General features: G+C 48.6%; 2 protein-coding genes across 2 annotated transcripts in view; both read right to left on the bottom strand.

The window, feature by feature from the left end:
* LOC142557630 (sodium- and chloride-dependent glycine transporter 2-like) overlaps window positions 1-9,216 on the bottom strand; it is a 38,375-nt gene extending 29,159 nt beyond the window's left edge. Inside the window, exons 1-5 of the mRNA XM_075669599.1 lie at window positions 9,130-9,216; window positions 5,788-5,909; window positions 4,297-4,428; window positions 2,324-2,496; window positions 1,888-2,072 (exon numbers count right to left, since the gene is read on the bottom strand). Coding sequence (XP_075525714.1) covers window positions 1,888-2,072; window positions 2,324-2,496; window positions 4,297-4,428; window positions 5,788-5,908 — 611 coding nt within the window. The 5' untranslated portion in view covers window position 5,909; window positions 9,130-9,216. The remainder of the gene's footprint in view (window positions 1-1,887; window positions 2,073-2,323; window positions 2,497-4,296; window positions 4,429-5,787; window positions 5,910-9,129) is intronic.
* A 6,378-nt stretch (window positions 9,217-15,594) lies between these two features.
* Window positions 15,595-22,480, bottom strand: LOC142557629 (uncharacterized). The gene is made up of 3 exons (XM_075669598.1): window positions 16,987-22,480; window positions 16,717-16,909; window positions 15,595-16,638 (listed from the first exon to the last, which is right to left on the bottom strand). The coding sequence occupies exon 1, from the start codon at window positions 20,684-20,686 to the stop codon at window positions 19,925-19,927; it is 762 nt and encodes a 253-aa protein (XP_075525713.1). The 5' UTR covers window positions 20,687-22,480; the 3' UTR covers window positions 15,595-16,638; window positions 16,717-16,909; window positions 16,987-19,924.
* Between the last annotated feature and the right edge of the window lie 417 nt (window positions 22,481-22,897).

Here is a 22,897-nt window from a genome sequence, read left to right as displayed (position 1 = left end):
GCGTATATCCTAATCACAAATTAGTAGCATATTTCACAGCGGTATATAACGCATTAATTTTATCCGCTTCAGTTGTGTCCGTAAGATGCACTTTACAAAATTGTGATATCGTTTTTTATCGCCGAGCTGCAAAGTTGAAAATTTTGTCCTGAATGTTTTTTCGCCGTGGCAGCATCCACAAATTTTTGTTAAAAATTGACGCGTAAATTTAAAAATTTGCATCCTTAAATAGGTGGATTTTAAGATTTTCTTTGAATCGCAACAGACCTGATCAAATTCGGTGCAGTGGGTGCCAAGAAAAAATAATTTTTTCATTCCGATGTGCAAATAGGAGCTTTCGAAATAATTAATTGACGCATTCCGACACACGTTGATTTATTATGCGCACTATAGACAAACAGAGCGCTTTCAATTCTTCATGTGACAGTAACTTGGCTATAATTCAATTTCATTTTCTCGAGAGTTGACTACAGTGCGGCGCGCTCCCTCCCTCAGCCCCGTTGCGAAAATTGTACTTTACATTTAGTTGCACACCAACAGAAACACTTTTGTAGGTATCAAAACGTCAATACAAAAACACTGAAATTTCTACAGTGACATTTGTACAACCAATTTGGCCGCATATTTCAATTCCATTCTCTCGGGAGTTGCATATGGAACTCCTGAGAAAACGGAATTTATTTATTCACGCCTATACGGCTTGTTCACTGACGCGTTTTTCTTGCGAAACTGAGCTTCATCTCAAGGGAACTTCTATATTATATTGAAAAAGTCAATATAAACTCATCCCAAAATTCTTGCAGTGACTTTTATGATAGTTAACTATAATGTCCCTTTACTCAAGCGGAGTGAACGTATCTAAGTGCCGCGAAGCAATGCGTCACTTTTCGACAGCACACGTCGCGACATTTCCGTGTAGACAAGCTATATGTTTGTAAGGGAACGTGCATAGTACGCAGGCGACGAGAGCCATCGACAATGTAGACACCTTTTTTTTTCATCGCTTGCCGCTTTGACCAATTATTTCCGCAAGGTAACTTTGGAAACGTGGCCACGCCAATGATTATTGCCTTCAGAGATCATTCATGTCAGCTTAACTGCTAAAAATAGTTTGAACTGAAGAACGGTAGATTGGGCGAGTTGGAGGTTTTCCATAATGCTTAGAAACAGCGCTACCGATACAGCGCACAGAAAAGAGAACGGGACACGCACGGCGCTGACACACAACTGCGTCTGCAGTTGTCCCATTCTCTCTTCTGTGTCCTGTGTCGGTATAGCGCTGTTTTTAAGCCTTATGAAAAATTGTGCTTACTGACTGGAATTGTGTTTACTGATCTTCGTAAAGCTGAAGCATTGTAGGGGCTCCCCTAAGGTGCAGTTCGGCCGATACCGAAGACAATGCACTTGTCGGCTTCACACATGAGGAACAAGTTTCTCGCTTCTACTGAAGTCCGCTCCAGTTATTCCCGTTTAGCACAATGAACAGAAATTGAGGAGACAAGAGCCAGTCCTTTGCAGCACATAAGAGCTCATTACTGCCCGCCGCGGTTGCTTAGTGGCTATGATGTTGGGATGCTAAGCTCGAGGTCGCGGGATCGAATCATCGGCCACGGCGGTCGCAGTTCGATGGGGGCGAAATGCGAAAACACCCGTGTACTTAGATTTAGCTGCACGTTAAAGAATCCCAGGGTGTGCAAATTTCCGGGGTGCCCCACTACGCTGTGCCTCATCAGATCGCGGTTTTCGCACGTAAAACCCCATAATTTAAATTTTAGGAGCCCATTACACTTGCTGCTGACCATGACTTCAGGAGGTGAATTCGGTACTAGCCACAAGGAACGCATGAAGTGGCCATCAAAAATAAAGGTTCGGGCCAAAGTAACTAACTCGTAGAACTCCTCAGGCGCTGTGACGACCGTTTCGGTGCAGTTGGAGAAGTAGATGGTGAAGAGCTTCTCGGGCACAAGCACAGAGCCGTTGGCGCCTCCGAGCACCACGCTGGTTGCCATGTCCGTGCCGTTCTGGTTTAGGTACATGTTGTACAGCGTCTTGTTCACGTAGTTGCAGGCTTTCTGCGTCAAATGACAGACAATCTCTCAGAGGAATGCGTGATGCGCAGCGCGTTTCGGTGGCACGATATAGCATCGGCGTCGCACTGACGTCACAGTGACGTACCAGCGCTGAGGGTTTCAGCTCGAAACTAAAATGAACTTCGACCTTCAGCGGTACTAATAATCAACTAGTACCGCTTTTTTAAAGAATTCGTAAACTTATTCAGTGTTCGTATTCTGTGTCCCTTTTAAGAGGTGCCTCGGAACCTCACCAAGGGGTTCCTCGAGTCGAAGCACTCATCATCTGCCCAGTCGGGGTTACAGCGGGTCCAGGGAAGCTCCTCGCTGGTGAACGAGTGCCAGAGGAAGTTGAGGGCGTACGAGAGCAGCAGGTTGTAGTAGAGGCAGATCACGAAGCACGTGTACACCATGGCCCAGCCGACGCCTGCGCAGTCGCCGTTCACGAAGAGGCGACATGAATGAAACAATACACGGACTTTTTTCTTCTTCTACGTGGTTATCTGCAGGACAGTGGTTATTAGTACAGGGACGGTTTATTTTTATCTCTCTTAAAATTGCAAAAAAAATAAATAAATGCGCTCACCGCTGATTGGTTCTTGTTCAAATTTTGTAGGAAGATCGCATTTTATGGTTCGTATCGTTCAATGTAGCACCACGAGGTTTCCGTATAAAGTCCAAGGGCGGTAAAAATCGTCGCCGCGCGCCGTATGCTGCATGTGCGAGTGAAAGGGCGCGAGGGCGAGCCAGCGATCGTTGCTCAATCTCGCGCACGCCAGGAAGGAAAGAGGGGACGAAGCGCGCCGTCCTCCTTCGCGCACAAGGTTACGGGCGGGTGTGATGGGAGGGCAGGCGTTCTCCTCTGGGCGGCCCGGGCGGCCACGCGCGCCCGCCCTGGCCGCTGTATATTGAAAGCCATCGGCGACGGGGATAAGAGTCCGCCATGCCCTGTGTTTTTGCGGCTTAGTTCGCGTTGTAGAGGCAGCGCGAAGGTCAATTCGCTCGCTGCTGCTGCCGCGCTTCCCACTCCAGCGTTTTGACAGCGAGTTTCCGTGGTCATCGAGTGAGATTTTTTCATGTCTGCTTGCGCGCGTGTGACAACGTGCTTGTTAGTTTAGTTAGTATGTCTGTATTTACAAGTTTATATGGTCCATAAAGCTATTATCCTTACTTCGTATAGCTGTCCACCAATTTGCTGTCGCAATCGATGCTTCGCCTTTCGGGCCAAACTGCGACTTCTTTGTTACACAGAACAGAGGTGCACACATCTGGTCAGGCCTACGAAGCTTATATAAGCCAGTTCGTTGGTACATTCATTCGGCGCACGTATAACCTTTGTACATATTGTCACGTGGTGCACGTGTCAATATAGCCACAAATATATCCGGCGAGATGGCGACCGATCGAGCAGCAGCGAGGCAGCCACGCCAAATCGGGCAAATTATATAAGGCAAGGAAACTTTCGGTTTAACGCGCACGTTTATGTATTGTTTGTCTATTTGTGGAAGCTGCATCTACTTTTAAAGATACTGTCACTATCAGTTTCTTTTAGTTGAACTGTAAACAGCTACTGCCCGCTTTCGATAATGTTGCTGTGTATTTTGCTATGTATCTTGCAATTTATTTTTATTTTTACTTATTTGATCTAGCTGTCCGTGGTCCACTTGTGTTGCTTTAGCAATTTGTAATGTCTACTTGATTTATCATACATTCTTTCCCCAATTAATATCATGGCAAGAATGCTTTTTGGAGTACTTGAATTCAATAACATAATTTATTCCCAGATGCCTTTCATGCAAGGAAATATTGCCACCTCAGCGTGGCATCCTGCTGCAACGGATTGCCTTGTATTGCTGTAGCTTCGCATTTGACAAAAAAATTCCCCCAGGTGCAGAAATCGGAACTTGAATGCGCATTAGTTTGACGAAAAAAATCCCTCCTGGTGCAGAAATCAGAACTTGGATCCGCATTAGTTTAGGCCAGTCATTGGTCCATGTGATCAAGCCAGGAGATCAGCTGGCGGACGCAAATCCGTCGGAATCTCGAAGCGTCGAAAATTAGAAACCCTTGCATGCTCATCACTCGCGTATAAGTGCCAAGATTGTGATACCCGTTCGTTATTAAGGATACCGCCAACCAATCCCTGCTATGGCGACACTTGCATAGCCATAGCAGCATATTGACCAGTAGGGTGAGCATATATAGGGAACACAACGTGGGCTCTCACCCCTGGCCAGGGGCACGCAGTCGAAGACCTGGGTGGCGCCGGCGCTCCGGAACTGGCCCATGAGCATCTCCATGTAGAACATGGAGCGGCCCACCACAGTCATGATCAGCAGGTAGGGAAGCAGGAAGGCCCCTGCGGAGGACAGGGTGCCATTGAAATTTGTGAAAGGGGGGCAGAGGATCCTTAAGGACAACCCTTGGTTAAGGGTCATCAATGATAAGCCACAGGTAAGGCTGAGGACATCACCTAAATTGTTTGCAAAGTGGAATGCGCATGAGCAGCGTTTTATTGATGAATGCGAGTGTTTAAAACGTACTTGCTCTTACAAACAGTTCTAACGTAAAAAGAAAATCTTTTTTGAGGACACGGGCCCAGGTTTTGTGCTCAGAAGAAACTTTACTTGTTCATATAAGCAGGGGGCCTGCCAATTATGATGTCAGTGGACATATTAGCGACGGCATCCTACCACGGCAAACAACTCTTACGAACGGTAACATTTGTTAATTCGGCCCCAGATTCTGGCAAGTACTCTTCTTGTGAGTGACGTCGTTCCAAAGCTATTTGCATCTAATTCAGTTTATGAACTGACATTAGAACGCATCTTACCCCATTGTTCTGCTTCTATTCAACTCGGCACCGTGCGACAGGCGATGTTTTGGCGATACCCTGCTGCCATGAACGTACTAGCCAAACGTCATTCCGCTGCATGCAGTATATAGGGAGCCCTCAATGTCGCATTAAAGATCTCTCTCTCTCTCTCTCTCTCTCTCTCTCTCTCTCATAGCGGCTTTCGAGGCCCCCTGTTATGCTCCGCCTGTGACGTCATAAACCCATGTGGCGCCGGCGCAGTCGAGAGGAAACGTTTTGTTGAGTAATGGGGAAACCAAACTTCTGCGCCCTGTACATTTCCATCATTATCAGGCCATTTTCATATCCATCAGCGGAAACTCATTCTTTGACAGGCGCCGCACTCACTGCAGTGCGTTCAGTGTTGTTGAATGCCAGAAACGTAAGCCTTAACGTGAGCGGAGTTTTGGAAAGCACGCGAAGACACAAGAACTAAACTGCCAGTTTGTGTGAACACGCTGTCCCTACGTGACGTCCTGAAACATCGCGGGGTTCCCTAGTAGTTAATAAGCAAAGAATGTAAACAAACAGTAATCAATTTTAGGGGAACCACAGACTCAGCATAGGGAGTCTTGAGAACTTTGCACCAGAAGCGACCGAAACTTGCAAAAAAATCCACGAAACTTGCGAAATATACGGCGTCATACTAACGCGAGGCCGCTGTAGTTCCGACACGCGATCTCAAAAGGGAAACGTTGCTGGTAATTTTTTCCGCTAAACACCATCAAGTTCCCGACCGGTAAACGCAAACAGATTTAAGTGTCCCTGAACAACTTCGCGAAAAGATAGGGCGCACGTGACCTGTGGCGCGTCTTTGTCTCACCTCGCCGAGAGCCACCGCTGTGCGCGTGCGCTCACACTCACCTCCGCCGTTGTCGTAGGCAACGTACGGAAATCTCCAAATATTTCCCAGCCCGATGGACATCCCTGTGCTCGCCAGAAGGAACTCCACATTGTTGGCCCACTTCTGGCGCGGGACCTCCATCCTGTAATAAGTTTACGCCGCACAACAACGTATGCGTTTTGGAACACAGTGCGCACCTCGCCCTCTTACGCGTCGTTGCAAATTTAGGATTCTATTATCCAAAATATATGCCTATGTTGATGGTCTCCTTGGCAAGAAAACTGCACCAAATAGCTTAACTGACCCAAGGAGCCACTGTCAGGCGATAGATCACAAGGAATAACAAAATACGGTCATGAAGCGTCACGATATATAAGACATGAATAAGACCATGGATTGGAAGTAGTCCACGAAGCAGCATTTCTATAAACTAATTCATGACAACGAAGTTGAAGGAATATGTCTATATGTTGAATGCGCACAATGCGAAAACATTTCATCACAAGCATACCGGGAATTTCAGACATTGCCCTGCGTGCGACCATTTGTCGAACTTCATAGCAGTGCACCAGCGTAACTCGATGGGCAGCACTTATACAAATTATATTTTAAAAGGCTGCCTGAATTCCACAACATTCAGGAAGCAACGTCGAGAGGGTCTGCCCTTCTTGTAACATACGCATTTACGGAATTCATCCGTAACTTTCCTGCTGGGGTATAGCAGCGTTTTAATCCTGACCAAAACACTGCTATTGTCCTCTCTGTTTTGACCCTCTGTGAGGGTTGACAGTGTTAATACATAAATAAATAACGCAGCAAAGATGTTAAAACCAAATGCCGCAAATACGTACGTAATCGAAAAGGCGTACCCTCTGTACGTTGTTAAGTCAAAGTGTACGAAATTCAAGCGCCCTTCTGAAATATTTTCGAAAATGCTGCCAAAATGATACATATTTTCATCGCCTCACCTACTTATCTGTCGACTTCCACTGTGCTTCCTATCCCTCGGCACCCATGCTGTAACGCTATGGTCCACCGGTTATCTGCCCTACGCCTTACATGGCCTGCCCAGCTCTATATTTTTTCTCTTAATGTCAACTAGGATATCGGCTATCCCTGTTTGCTCTGATTCACACCGCTCTCTTCCCGTCTCTTAACGTTACGCCTAACATTTTTAATTCCATCGGTCCTTGTGCGTTCCTTAACTTGTCCTCAATTTTTTGTTAACCTCTAGTTTTTGCCACATATGTCTGCACCGGTAGAATGCAATGCAGTGGTTGTCTACTTTTCAATGACAGCGGGAAGCTCCCTGTCAGGATTTGATAATGCCTGCCGTATGCACTCTAACCTGTTTGCGTCCTTCTGTAAATTTCCTTCTCATGATAAGGGTTCCCTGAGTAATTGACTTAGATTAATGTAGTACTCCTGCACATACTGTAGAAGCTGACTGGCGATCATGGAATACTGGGGATGAAGTGCAAATAAATGATTGAATACCTTAACTGATAAAGTGTAAGAGCAGGGTTGAAGATTAATATGCAGAATGCAAAGGTAATGTTCAGTAGCCTGGTAAGGAAGCAAGAATTTATGATCGCCAGTCAGCCTCTAGAGTAGGTGCAGGAATATGTTCATCTAATTCCTCCAGGGGTACCCTGATCATGAAAATGAACTTTACAGAAGCATAAAAATGCGTTGGAGCACATACGGCAGGCATTACCAAACCCTTACTGGGAGCTTACCACTGCTGTTGAAAAGGTAAAATGATTGCATTCTACTGGTGCTAAAATATGGGGCAGAAACTCGGAGGTTCACAAAGATCGAGAACAAGGAACGCGCAGAGAGTGATTGGAAAAAAAATGTTAAGAGACAGGAAGGGAGCCATGTGAAACAGCAAACGGGGATAGTCGATATTACAGTTAACAATAAGAGAAAAAATGGCGCTGGGCAGGCCATATTAATGTGCAGGATAGGTGGACCATAAGAGTTACAGAATGTGCGCTAAAGAAAGCTAAGCGCAGTCGGGGACGGCAGAAAATTAGATGGGGTGATCAAATTAGGAAATTTGCAGACGGAAGTTGGATTCAGCTAGCACAAGACAGCGATAATCAGAGATCGATGGGAGGGGCTTTCATCCTGCAGGGGGACATAAAAATTGGCTGAAGATGATAATACCTAGCGGTTGCATTGGTGTCTCACCTCCAACCTCAATTGTTGCTTCTGAAATCAGCTTAGTTACGGTTTCATTCATTACATCTTTGTTATCTTCACGTTCCTGTTTTAAAGCTGCATATTTGTTTGCGAAAACCAGTCTGAATTCGTCTGCTTTAACCCTTACTGCGTCTAGGTTGGCCTGTTTCTTCATCAATTTAGCCCTTCCTCTTTTCAAATCGAGAGCAATCCTAGACTTCGCTAACCTATGATCACTACCATTTACCCTACCTAACACTACTACATCCAGCGATGCTGTGATTGGCAGAGTATGAAATTTATTTCATTTGTTTATCAATTTGGGTTTTTCCGCCTCCACTTCCCGCTACAGCGCTTCCTGAAAAAGGTAATTATTCAGTCTATTGCTTCCTGGGAATTCTACCAATATATCTCCCCTACTATTTCTAGAATCGGTGCGGTAGTTACCAATTGCTTCTGCCCCAGCTTGCTTTTCCTCCACTTTTCCACCGAGGTCGCTTATGACTACAGTGTACTAAGTTTGAACCTTTCTCATTGCTAATTCACAACACTGATCTATTTCTTCATTATCATCGCCTGAGATTGGGGCGTAGGCTTCTCCTGCCTTTAAGCTATATCTCCGACTTAATTTTATAGCGACGACTGCTACCCTCTTGTTAACACTGTAGAATTCATCAATGTTGCCAGCTATATTCTTAGGGATTAGGAATCCCACCCCGTTTTCTCTCTTATCTGGAAGGCCTCTACACCAGAGGGCGCAGTCGTTAGCACTGTATAAGCCTCACCACTTCTTCTAACCTCACTAAGGCCAATAATAAGCTCACTAAGGCCAATAAAATCTCACGCTATGCCTGATAGTTCCCCAAAGAGTCCTGCTAAGCTAGCTTCACTCGAGAGGGTTCGCGTGTTAAACGTTGCCTATGTCCAGTTTCCAGCGGTGACCTGTCCGGATCCAGATATAATTAGCACCCTCGCCACGTTCAAGGTCTGACCGCCGCCTTGGTCACGTGCTCCGCAACCGCTGGGGACAGAGGGTCGTGGGATAATTGCAAGAGCCGTAGCTCGTAGTCACTTGCGTGGTGGCGTAGCTGGTTTTAACGTGCAGGCAGCACGTCGCAAACTGAATACGCACCTCACGACTGCTGTCGCAGTAGAAAAAGCAAATGGAAACGCACCTGGCTGGTGCTTCCGCGGCCGCTTCGACGAGGCGGGCTCGCTGGCTGGCGTGTCCTGTGGAACGTTGGGCAGACCGGACACCAGCACGTGCTGTCTTCTTCTGCGTCTTCCTCGTCTCAGAAACCTCAAATACATACGCAAACATGCGAAAGTGTCTAGGTGTGGAGCTGCGGACTTTCCAAATTGTAAAGATATACCTTTGGGCAACAAAACTTGCCGAGTCAATGACGTCGTGTCCAACCTTTCAAATCAACGGTACATGAAATTGAAGTAAAAGTTGACTTAAATATTGAACCCATCTGCCACGGTGTTCAAAGTGGAACACTCATCATGCTAAGTGAATCGAAAAGTAGATGAATAATAATAATAACTGTCACCCATGTTGTGCAAACCGCCCAATTCTTGACCTGTCTCCCAATTTGGGTATGTGCCACTTGTTGCAGAGGAACAACAAGAGCCACGGCCAATGCCCCTCGTGCGTGTGAGCCATACGTGTCGAGGGCACAGCAGCAACCACAAGGCCAAGTTGGTTCGTTGGTTGTTCAGCAGAATGCGTGGGCGGATTAGATGGTGCGTTTTCCTAATAAACTTTAGCGCTCAGAGGACAACACAAGGCAAGAACGAGACAGGACAAGACCTCCTTGTGTTGTCCCTTTCGCGCTAAAGCTTATTGCGAATGGTTGGCTGTTGTTTAGCGTAATAGTGCAACCAAGTTTAAGGCCTCGGCCAAGAACGGGGCGGTAGAACAGGTCAAGAATATGAAAAGAAATTTTGAGGAATATAGGTTCAGACGAAGTTCATAACTGGAAGTTGTCAAATCAGTGACTAGGTGGTACTGGTTAAGCGTATGCTTTGGGTAGTAATAACTAAATAGAGTGAATACCGCAAAAAATGAATATAAGCGAGAATGAGTAGCAAGCATCACCCATCATATTAAACTCTCCTACACACACACACACAGCTAATAATAATAAAAAAACTTTTAAGACCGATTTGCAATCAGCGTGGTCGACGAGAAGGGCGAACTACTTACAGCCACATCTATATGTACCAAGGACACGAGCACAGCGGCAGAGCTGGGCATAGCCCTGGCCATCGCAATGTGCAAGACCCTGGTTACCGTGGTGACGGACTCGCATGAAGCATGCAGAAGGTATGTGAATGGAAGGATCGGAAAGGCAGCACTTCAGGTCTTGAACAACACCAAGATAGACGCAGCACAAATCCTCTGGACGCCGGGACACGAGTCTCTCACGGGGAACCAGGCGGCGCACGCCGCGGCTCCAGATCATGCACGCCGAGCCATCTCCGACACTCAGAAAACACGGACCAACGACTGTGACGAGGATGATGAACGGATATCCAAGAAGTGCTCGAATATCTTGGCGCACCCCAGGAAGCAGAGGCATCGCTACCTGCCCACGCATAAGACGATGAGTAGGGAACAAGCGGTAACCTGGAGAAGACTACAGGCTGGAACCTACCAGCATGGAACACTGCTGCACGCCACTTATCCGGGCACCTACGGGCGAGTCTGCAAGTTCTGCACGCCGGACACGCCGAACACCTTGCGCCACATGGTGCTAGGGTGCAGGAATAACCGAGAAGTACCACCGTCATCATCACCACCAGGCATAAATGCAGGAAGCTGCGGATTCAGAGGAAGAATCGGAAGGCTAGTGGGAGGCTCTGCTGGTGACGCAAGACCCTGACAACCAGCTACGGTTGGTGAACAGGGATCGGGCGGCGGCAGCGAGCCATGGCTATCTGGACTGAGAAGGCCACCCACTTTTGGGCTCAAGAAGCCTGGTCTAGCAGTAAAATTGAACAGAAGTCATTACGCAATATCAGTCATTAACTCTCACGGCCAGCGTCTCCAAAGCAGTCATACATAACTTTGGAGCGGGCAGGGTCTATAAGCTAGCCCTTTTCCTCCTCTTGGCCCAACCTGTGGCATTAATCTGGACTCCCACGCATGCGGGCCTTGCCGGAAACGAGGCGGCTCATGACAGTGCCCGAGGATTTACAGTCCGGGCTCAGGCATCAGATGTGTGTGTCGTACCTCGCCACGGAAGCGGCCCCGTTTACAGCGCGGGATGGACTTATTACCAACCACGACATCTACGCACACTACCGATTAGACCGTTTAACCTTTCCGCCACTCATGGGGAAATCCCCGCGTAGGTGTGAAGTTCTGTGGTGACAGCTGCAGACTCGCACCTTTCCCTCCCCTTACCTCCTCCACCGCATTCATCTCTCCATTTACCTTTCTCCCTCTTGTAAATTCTGTCTCTCTCCCAAAGCAGACTTAAACCACATCATGTGGGGGTGCCCTAATCACCCCCTTTCCTCAAGCAATTAATATCTAGTGAGGAGCAGTGGGAGAATGCCTTGCGCAGCTCGAGGCCCGACCTTCAGGAGGCCATCCTGGAGTGGGCTGAGAGGATAGAGGCGGCCTACTTCAAGTAGTTCCTCCCCCCACCCTCTATTCCGTTGCCCCATTACCTTTAAAGAGGGATAAAGTTTTTCATCATCATCATTATCATCTCTCTCTTGGAGGACGCTTAAGCTTCGCCTTTGAGAGCGGAACACGTAGTATTCAAAGATCCCTGACTGCTTCTCACGCTTCCGGGCAATTGCAGCTTACGTAACCGTAATGTCTACCGGGAAACGCTGGTGGAGAATGCTACGCGCGAAGCAGAACTTTCTGGTAGTAACGCGGCTTCTTATGCGGGCTGATCCCGGAAGTAGTGCATTCGAGCCAAAACAATTTACATGATTTCCAGGCTTCTGTTATTGTTTCGCACTCTTAATATTTAAGCCCGAGAAGATTTAACACAAAAGGCACGCGCTGTCGGTGTTTTGTTTCGCGACATTCGTTTGCGGGGTCACTGACCTCAAGCGGAGCACATACCCCTCCTGTCGTCGAGGCCACTTCCACGAAAAGAGGAACGTACAATGGCACGTCAACCGGCTTATACATGGCGAATAGGAACGCACGCTCGCACGCAAATCCAGTACTCGCACTTCGCCCTAACTCGGCCCCGGGACCTGATGGCATTACTAATAAAATGCTTCACAACCTAGATGAGGATTCTATAGTAGCCCTCACAGCTTATTTTAACGCATACTGGGAAACTGGAAACCTCCCCTCACAATGGAAAGAAGACAAAATTATGATTCCCAAACCCGGGAAGCGCCTCCTACTCGAAAACCTCCGCCCTATCTCCCTCACTTCATGTGTCGGAGAAAGGTCCTCGAACACGTCATCCTCACACGCTTACACAGACATATGAACGACAACGACTTCTTCCCCAATACCATGGTTAGCTTCCGCCCGAAACTTTCTGCTCAAGATACGATTCAGTTCAAGCACCAAATTATCGATGGCGACAAAAGCTCCAGGCTGGACACGAGATCCATCTTGGGGCTATACCTAACCAAGGCCTTCGATAACTTGGCGCATGAGGCCAAACTGAACCAACTGGCACAACTCCAGGTTGGACATCGAACATATAACTACGTGAAGAATTTCCTTACAGGTCATACGGCCACCGTTACCACCGGAGGGTTGCAGTCGCCAATTATTCACTTCGGCAGCAAAGGCACGCCGCAAGGATCGGTTATATCCCCTTTTCTGTTTAACGTGGCCTTGCTCGGACTACCGCCTGCATTAGCTAGCATCCCCAGCCTCAAGCATAGCCTCTACGCAGACGATATCACCCTGTGGGTCACCGGGGGCAGCGACGGGGACATCCAAGACACGCTGCAGCAAGCCATCAACGAGGTCGTTGCATACGTAGAACCGCGCGGCCTGGAGTGCTCCCCACAGAAATCGGAGCTCCTTCTGTACAAGCCTAATTGGGGACGTCGACGTCCAGACCCCCGCCCGCCCGAGATAGAACTCCACGTGCACCAGCAACGCATGCCTACTGTACCTAGCATTCGTATCCTTGGATTACGCATCCAACAAAACGGCAGAAACACGGAGATACTCAAGCAATTAGATAATCATGTACACCAAACCACTCGCCTCATTGCACACATCGGAAATCGACATCACGGCATGAAAGAAAGCAACCTTTAAGCCTGGTAACCGCCTACGCCCTGAGTAGGATCACCTATGTCGCCCCGTACCTCAGCCTCAATGCAACTGACAAGCTCAAACTCAATACCATGATCAAGAGGGCTTATAAACAAGCCCTACAATTTCCCATCACCACCTCTAACAAGAAACTGGACGCCCTCGGCATTCATAACACCATAGACGAACTTATTGAAGCGCAGCGTATTGGCCAATACGAACGATTCACGACTTGCACCACGGGCAGGCACATGCTAGGCACAACCTATACCACCTAATTCGGGCCAAAAGTACCCATCCCTCCACACATTCGTGCTCAGCTAGTTATCCCGCCCATACCTCGCAATATGCACACTGAACATAATCCGGAGCGACGTGCAGAAAGAGCTGAACTACAAAAGCGCTACGACCAAGCCGCTGACGTAACCTGCGTGGACGCAGCAGAATACCCCAACCAAAACGCCATGGCGGTCGTCGCAGTCGCGGGTTTGCAGTACCGCCTCGCCGCGGCCGCATCAATATTCACCACGCAACCCCAAGTAGAAGAAACGGCCATCGCTTTGGCCTACGCGGCTGCGAATGCACACTGCATTATGAGCGATTCAAAAACGGCCATTCATAACTACACAAGAGGACTGATAGCACCCCAAGCGCAGAAGATTCTCTGGCACTCCTCCCTCAAGGCAACGCCGCGTGCAGATCTGGGCCCCTGGTCACTCGGGTCTGCCTGGAAACCGCCCACGAAGCCACCCGAGCTCCCGCACACCGGGCGCATCATCCTTCTCCTGCGTCTTCCGATCCCGACCAGCCCTCTGTTCTGCATCGCGGTCACGCGCGGGGCCGAATGGTCACGTTCAGAGAAATTCTCCTGCACTACCGCAGAGAGCGGTTACGCTACCCCCCAGCACACAAAACACTGAATAAGTCTCAATCCACCACTTGGCGACTCCTTCAGACACAAACTTTTCCGAACCCCGTGCTTTACAACCGCATGTACCCCGATGCATGCTCCCCACTCTGCAAAGCGTGCGAAGCCCGCGCTGACCTCGATCATGTTATCTGGCAATGCCACGAAGCCTCACCCACCAACACCTCCCGCACTAACACGCATCATAACTACGGCCGAGCAGTGGGAGACATTGCTGCTCAGCTTGGACCCAGAGGAGCAGCTCTGGGCCGTCCGCATGGCCGAAGACACCGCCAGAAAGCAAGGACTGGCCACCGTTTGAGGAAGGGGGGTGTTGGGGCTTAGTCTCCCGAGACCCGCCACCCCTGAACACCATCAAGGACATAAGTTTTATCTCTTTCTCGACCTGTTGCAGACGGCGAATTTGCCATTACGGTTGGCTGGTACAGTCCTTGCGCTACATTGAGTTAGTGAGACGGACAACAGGAATAAGAAGTTTTATTTTGATAGAATATTTGGGGGCAACGTGCAGTTTATTGCAATGCATGATCAGCACAAAGAACGCAGAACACGACTTCAGTAAACGAAATAAAAGCGATTCAATGCTACTTGACTTTAAGATGTTGCAAGCAGCAGCATATACACAGTGCATTAACATGCATACATTTCTGTATTTATACAGGAATACATATCAAGTACATACCGGGATTAAGGACAGTGCCCACCTTTTATTTGGTTATCAATCAACGCAGAGGTAAGGTTGAGAATAAAAGTAATTCGTAATAAATGAAGTGTGCGTCCATATATCAAGATTAGGACAATAGCGGTAGCACGTGCGAATTCGAACACTATTGAAAGAAAACTCATTCAGATGCATTCACATAGCAATGGAAAGACTAATACAGCGCACAGAAAACAAGTACGGGGGCTACATTGGTAAACTTAATTCGTTTTAACAGAAGATACAAGCTGACATTTTCTTATTTCTTTGAGCGTGCTCGTGCGCATCACTTGCCTCGACATGTTTACACATGGCGTAGGGGGAGTACATGTAGCACCTTCGAAGCAGCTGTTTGAGAATCGCTCACGCGGTGTGCTTTAATCACGAAATTGTCCAACTGTGCGTAACCTGAACTACAGTCAGCGGGCAACGACGTGACAGCTGCGTCAAGGGTACCATGGCGCTTCAGTATTCCTACCCACCTTGCAGGGTACACGATAGTTGTGCACAGATAAATGTATCAAACTACGGCGCAGTATACGCGGTGAACAAGTGACGACAGCGGGTAGCACTGTCCGACAAACAAACGGCAGGCAATACATAAGTTGGACCATGTAGATCCATAAAAGGATTTCATTAATTAGGGACACCAAAAAACTAGAAACAGCGAGCCCGGTGACATTTCCCACCAACCAGTCTTAAATATGGACGTCATTATCATAATGAGCAAATCAGGAAATTTTTGTTGGCGAGAATAATCACCCTCCCCTTTCCCATTCATTGGCATTGTGTCCTTTTGTAGTGGTATGTTGATCTTTTCTAGTCAGTGACGAGCGACGTGGAAGAACCGAGAATGTGTGAAGACCTCGTTTCTGGCACGAGAAAGACGCCTGAACAAATCCGTTGAATGCGGAAACGAGCACCGAGGCCAACCCGAGGACCAAAGCCAAAGAAACGAGCCTTTCAACCAAGCGGATGTCCATAGAAGATAGTAAACGATCAAACCAGGAACTTTTCAACAGGAATGAAAGAGCAAAAATGAAGAATCAACTGGGACGCTGGAAAGGCCACCGAAATATAAAAAATTCAAAGTGCACCGGGTATACCAGTGGAGCTCGTCATACGTTCTCGACCGAACAAAAGGAACACAGGAGTAAGGAGACTTATCCCAAATGCACAAACCAAACGCGTGTGACACACACACACACACACACACACACACACACACACACACACACACACACACACACACACACACACACACACACACACTACTACGAAAGTGCACAATGTGAATGAATGTCCATTACTCTCGCCACCAAAAATTTACAGATCGGCTCATTTGTACATCGACAATCCTTATTACTGACTGAGTGGTGTCCATATAACCAGACCGTTTTACTGTTCTGCTTCGTATTAACCGGATTCCTAGAAGCACCATCTATTCGCTGAGCAGCGTACCACTCTTCCAAAGCAGAAAGGCTTGCTACACTAAATCTGTTACATATGCCTGCGGAAAAAGGCAACAGCGAACTGTAGGAGCACATCCGATGGACGGTCGCGGGACTGCGACGACACGCAGTCCTTGAGAACATGAACACGCCGTTAACACAGTGCAGGACACCGCCAAGACAGGCGTGCGACGCCTTCACGAGTATGAGGAAGCGTGCTGTATGGACTCTGGGGCAGGACGATCGGGCTGAAGTTACTCGCTCTTGAGGTAAGGCCAGGAATCTTGCGAATGATCGTGCTGTAACATTTCCCTCCCGCCACAAGCTACAGCAAACACTGGGAACCTGAAACGACACAAGCACCGTTTTTTGGTCATTCGAAAGCATGCAGTCTCAGGACAGTCGTCTGTATATGATATTTACCAGAATTAAGTGCAAGCGCGCCAGGCTAAGTCCAGTCTGCCAGCAGGACGCCACTGGCAAGAGAATGTAGAATAGCAGTCACTCCTGGCACAGGTGATTGTCGTGCCCGAAGAAATCTTTTGGAGCGCAGACCGTAGAGTCGTGCAGGAGCGCGCTGGGTACCCTCGTGGACCGCAAAACAGGAGTGCAGAGCCTGGAACGACACAGTGCTTCTTTGTTAACCACTGGAGGAGACAGCCGTATATCGAGTCGTGTGTAGGCGACACCTACCAGAAGTGGTGCAGGGCGAGGAAACAAGTCCAGTCTACCATCAGGACGCCACTGGAGAATAGAATAGCAGTCGCTCCTGGCGCAGGTGATGCTCGTGCCCGAAGTAATCTTTTGGAGCGCAGACCGTAGACGAAACGAAGATACAATGGAAAATGGAAAGCATTCTCGAATGGATTTTTCCTTACAAATGTGGTCTAGAATAAGAAGTTTGAAACTCAAATGCACTATGGTTTTTGACGACAGAAAAACTGACGAAAGTTCGGCCAAGAAAAAGTTGAAAATGGCCAATACTGGCCGAATTCCTGAGAAAGAAACGATGCATGAATTTAACCATGCAGTTACATCCTGCACAAGGACTGTTCAGAAGGATGGAGAGCAAGTGAACGTGGAAACCAGTGTAGTGGCAACTGGAATACTATCCCGAAAGCTGGAGACAAATTCAGTACCGAGAGAAAAGTACAGCTGTTCAATGCGAGTGGTTTCACGCTTGAAATGGCATAACGACCGCGATCGGAAGGATCAACGTTAAATACTATGTCGCATCAAGCAAATGCCAGAAGACCGACAAGTAAGTAAGCGTAGTATTTGACGCCTCGTGGTCAGGATTAAGAATGTTTTGAATGATAACCTTCAGGCAGGAGGGGAGAGAAACCGGACGAGATTCTGGCGTGCTTCCCTGCCCTGGGAGAATGGCAAGGGGAAATGAAAGACTGAGAAGACAGCAGCGAGGAAAAGCAATGTAGCTGAAAAAACAACAATGTAGTGATTGTCGTGTAGGTGCAGGCAGGAGGAAATTTGAGTACAGATGTATCAACAATAATGAATTTTCGAAGGAACTCTCGCAATGACAGTAAATGTAATTAGGTTCGCGCTGATGAAGTTATGCTTGGAACATCATAAGAAAACCAGGGAAAATGCATGAACAAGGAAGCAAGAACAAAAAAATCGCCGAGCTTCAATGAATCTTAGGAAAGACATCAACCAGTGATGAAAATTTTAATGCGCATCAAAACGCCGTTCCTACGTGATCAAGCGAGACTAGAGTCTTAGGAATGAAATGGGACAGGGCCGACGGTATTCCTGCTATCGGTATTCAATAATGAGGAATAACCGAAACATCTTGGGACAGCAGTCTTTCAGACGAAGATAAAGGATGTATGAAGGAATGCAGCCAGGAAAATCGGAATAAATCGACAATATGAAACTGAACAGCAACACTTTCTCGGATGCAAGCCCGATGGCGTATGTAAGTGCAGCGTTCATGGTACTCTTATATGAGAGCGGAGATAGTGCTGGTCCTGAAAAAAAAAACAGTAGTTCTGATGGATACCGTCGTCATTCTAGCAAAAGTAGAACTTACGAGCATCAGTAAAGTACTGGACCACTCGTACAATCATGCTGCATAGGAGAAAGCAAATGCTTGAAGCACAAGTTGAGCGCAGACTGAAAAAAAATAATCAAGGAGTCCTCAGTAGGAGAACTATGGGAACACGTCAGCGGTAGTGAAAACTAGCAGATATAACAAGGAGGCACCGTAGAAAATATGTTGTAGTGAACAATTTTGTGGAAGGGATGCGAGTTGAAGCTGACCAAGGAATAGCCGTTACAAAATGCCGGATAATGAAAGGACAAAAGGAGATGAATCACGTGTTAGATACACGTCGAAAAGGATCTCAAGACGAGGCATTGAAGTTGACAGGTTCGGTATTTACTTGAATATTGGGAAGGTAACTGCGTGAATGTTTCGTTCCGTGAATAATATGAGCAGACAAGTTGAAAGGTCCACTAAAAGAAGAAAAAAATGCCAAATTTCACTTCACGGGCACCTTTGGCAGGGCCTATACGACAAGACTAGCAGCAACCGATCACATATACAAGGAAGAAATATTTACTATTAGTGCGACAAGTATATGGGCAAACTGCACGACGGAGTACGTGGAACACAGACTTTTATAACGACGAGATTTCGGGCAAAGGGGACGAAAATGAGTGAAGCAATACGACAGTGCGTTGTGTGGCGAAGATAACGTTACAGAACCTTTTAAGAGGAAGTACCTCCTCTTCACGATGGACTAAAGACCACAATGTTTGAAATAGTTTGGCTACGTTTCAACGGTGCTCTGGGATCAACTTCGAAAAAGAAAACGCAGACATTGCCATATTGTGTAACTTTCACATGAGCCGTGACCATATGTGTACACTGCGAAACTGGTGGACACGCTTCAGCTCTTTCTTACACTCTTTCCGGTGCTTCTCAGCTCGAAAATAAATGATCAGCGACATCGCAAGACACCGGAAAACTAATAAGGAATTGAATGTTGTCACGACATTACGTCGCCAAACAACTGAAGAGTTCGTGACCAATTACGCAGCGGAATTAACCGCTGAAGGAGCACAGTAAGGGGGCGGCTTCTTATAAAGGCCCATCCGTACTTTTAAAGTCAACTGCGAAAAGCGATCGGCCGACATGTACTGCACAATGGATAATTATATACCTTAATATACGAAGTGTGTCAAGAACAACCAACTGCTAACGCAAGTTCACGATGGACCTAGAGAACCTATTCCTTTAGCTCTTGCAGAGAAAGACGTGGTTCTTGAAGGGATAAGGAAAGGTTGACGCTGTTTTCTGCAGCCCTTGCGGGAGCACGGCTCAGCGTCAACAGGGGTGGGGGGATCGTGGGAGCAAAGGAGATAGGAGAGTAGAGGGTTAAAGTGTCGTCATGGCAGCGGCTGAGCAGTCCGGCAGGAAAGGCCCAGTGGGTCCGGTAGGAGAGGTGATCTGGTGAAAGGCCAGGGGGCGGTGATCCAGCAGGAGCCAGATGGTTCGGGCAGGTCGAGTAGCCTAGAGTGGTTTGGATAGCCGTGAGGCTATCCGTCTTTGCAGAAAATCCTAGTCTCGCCGAGAGCCCCGACGAGTCGAGGCACTCGACGACACTTAGGAGGGCTGGTAGCTCCTACGACCAGGGAAGAGGATGTCTTCTTGCCGTGCAGAAGGAAGCCCCAGGCGTCGGAACTCCTGCTGGAGACGGTCACGCTGCTGCAGGTAAGCAGGGCAGGCCAGCAGGAGGTGCTCCAGGGTCTCGGGCTCCCCACAGGAGGCACACGCTGGAGAGGCGATGAGGCCGTGCCGGTGGCGGCGAGCACCCGTCCAACAGCAGCCAATCCTCAGTCGCAGAAGGAGGGAGGTCCCCCTGCGTGCGAGGCCGCGCTGTGGAAGTGGTCGCGGAGGGCGGCCCAAGGACATCCGCTTGTCCGGATGGCAGGCCAGCAGATGGCGCCGAAGCCTGTGGCTTGTGAAATCATTGGCTGTCACTGCCAGGCTTGGCGGGACCACGCAGTGGTGGGCACGCTTTGCCAGTGCATCAGCTTCCTCGTTGTCCGGTATCCCTACCTTGGCTGGAAGCCAGTGCAGGAACACCGAGCAGCCCGCCTCCTGGAGAGCCATCAGCCTTGTCGAGAGCAGGGCAACCCCGAGGCTGGCCCTTTCTGGCCTCTGCAGGCCGAGAAGTGCCGCCTTGGAGTCGCAGTAGATGGTCACTGGGGTCACTGGCAGCTCCTCTGCGAGGAAGTCCACAGCCAGATGAAGGCTTGCTACCTCTGCCGCTGTTGACGTCGCATGGTCGGGGAGTCGACACTGCTTGCTCTTCCGCAAGGCGGGCACTACGCAGGCCGCAGTCGACGAGCCTGTGTCCGGCATCACCGAGCCGTCAACGTAGATCTGCAGGTTCCCTCCGTGGTCCTCATGCAGGAGGGAGGCAGCCGTCTGTTGAAGGGCACAAGTCGGGTAGGGCTGTTTGGAAACGCCGGGCAGCTCTGTGGTGATTGGTATGGGTGGTCTCTGGGGAGGAGGCAGCTGTGCGCAACGGGCGGAAACAGAAGCCTGGGAGGAGGCTGTTAAGAACGGCCAGATGCAGTGCAAGTTTGCCAGCCATTTACGCCAGCGGTGGCAACCTCATCTTGGAACGCCGCTGCCAACCTCTAGCCACGGCGTGACTAAGTCGACTTTGTGTCGGGAACAATACGCGCGCCCTCCACTCTCCGTCGCTTCAGCTAGGATGAGTTTGACGAAGTAGGCTTTGTCCTGAAACCGCCATTGTTACGCTCTAGCCTCGTCGCCGTTGTGACTGAGTTCGGCGGGCCAACTCTTGTTACCGAACTCCCCAACGCGGACCTGATCTGCTACGGGTGGCGGAGTTGCCGCGGGAACGTCGTCGTAGGCTCCTTCCCACGCGCTGACCAAGATGCAAGACAATGTGCTACCCAGGCACGCTACTCCTGTCGGCTCCTAGCCCCTCTGACGTCGGCTCCGGACCATGCACGTGTGTGTGTGTCTGTGTAACCCGTCCCGGGGAGTGGCGGCGTGCTTACAATGACTGGACGAACGTTTTCAGTCCCCTTGGAATCAAGGGGGCCGAGTGCTTGCTTATAAGCCGCTGTTGTGCGGATGCTCGACACACTTTCTTACGCAGTCATGTTAGACACTCTCAAGCAGTCGTGTTGGACTGACGTACTTTCTCTCGCAGTCATGCTAGACTGATGAACTGCATGTAAATACTGTAAACCCTTATTACTCGTTCTCAATGAGAAACAGCCCCCCCCCCCTTCATCAACGTCCTCAGCGTGGATAAGTTGGACGACGGCATGGGCCAGCTACCTTCCAATTCATGCCGGACTCCAATCTTGACAACGGATCACGAGCGATGGGATTGAGCCCCCAATCCTGACAAGGCACTGAAGAATAGGACGGCAACCTTCGATAAAAGGGGAGACCATGTGAAGTTACAGAAGCACTGTAAGAAATAGTGCCACTGAGAGTAGACGAAATAAATTATGTGTCAGGAAATTATATCACCTGATATCACCAGGAACTGAAGTCATACGTCGTCTTACACGGAGAGTGACATTGAAGAGCCTATTGTAAAATCTGCGTGACGAAGGAAGTTTTCCGTAGCATAAACCAAACGTCGAGGGCCGGCATAGTATATACATTCGACAGCAGATTTCTCCGGAAGCCCACAAAGTTTGTATGCTTGCGGCACCGGGGAGATGTAGGAACATGATTAAGGAAAAGAGCACTGAAAGAAACTGAACAGCCGACATTGGAAAAGCTCCATCTCAACAAAGCTTCATTCAAAAGACGTTCGGAACCTTAAACGCCACAGGGCTTAGACACCACTCGAGAAAAGATCCCGTAGTACCATTGTAGTGTATATGGTACTTGTCAGAAGTGGGGCAGCGAGATGAACGAATCTCCGTCTGCCAGCTGGAAGCCACCGGCGAGAAAAATGCAGACGTAAAACAGCCGACCATAGGACGAGTAGAGATGAAGTGGAGCTCTGTACCGTAGGTCGGAGACTAGATGTGCAGAAGCGCCCGCTGGATATGCTTGTGAATAGCCACAATGGAAAGCAGACTGTAGGAACCTGTAATTACGCAAGGCTTGTTAAACACTCGACAACACAGCCATACTACGATTCTAGGGTTCATGGTACTTGCCAGGAGTAGTGCCGGGCGAGGAACGAAGTCCAGTCCACCAGCAAGACTTCACCGGCGAGGGAATGCGATGGATGCGAAGACACTGGATCATCTTCCAACTCTTGAGGCCCGCAATCGAAAGCACACGTCGGGATCTTGAAAGGACAATATTCGTACTGAGCATTTGCAATGAAGTACTTGAACGCGTACTGCACAAGAGATTATAGAGGTTTCTAAAAAGAATAACTTAAGCCACCCCAAATTGGTTGATTAGACGATAAGGCAACTGAGCTAGCTTTACTGGAAACAAAGTCGTAGTAAATATGGACCAAACGTTGTATGCAGTGGAAGTATGTCTGGATCGAGGCTTTCAATTCAGTGAACCACCAAGTAATTTTCAATAAGCTGTATTCTTACAGAATTGAAGGGTGCG

The sequence above is a fragment of the Dermacentor variabilis genome, chromosome 9 (genome assembly GCF_050947875.1).
Source record: "Dermacentor variabilis isolate Ectoservices chromosome 9, ASM5094787v1, whole genome shotgun sequence".
Lineage (NCBI taxonomy): Eukaryota > Metazoa > Arthropoda > Arachnida > Ixodida > Ixodidae > Dermacentor > Dermacentor variabilis.
This window is presented reverse-complemented; position numbering and strand designations above follow the sequence as displayed.

Bases quoted from the DNA above. Each gene is read 5' to 3' on its own strand.
- LOC142557629 (XM_075669598.1), bottom strand. From the start codon at position 20,686: ATGCCGGACACAGGCTCGTCGACTGCGGCCTGCGTAGTGCCCGCCTTG.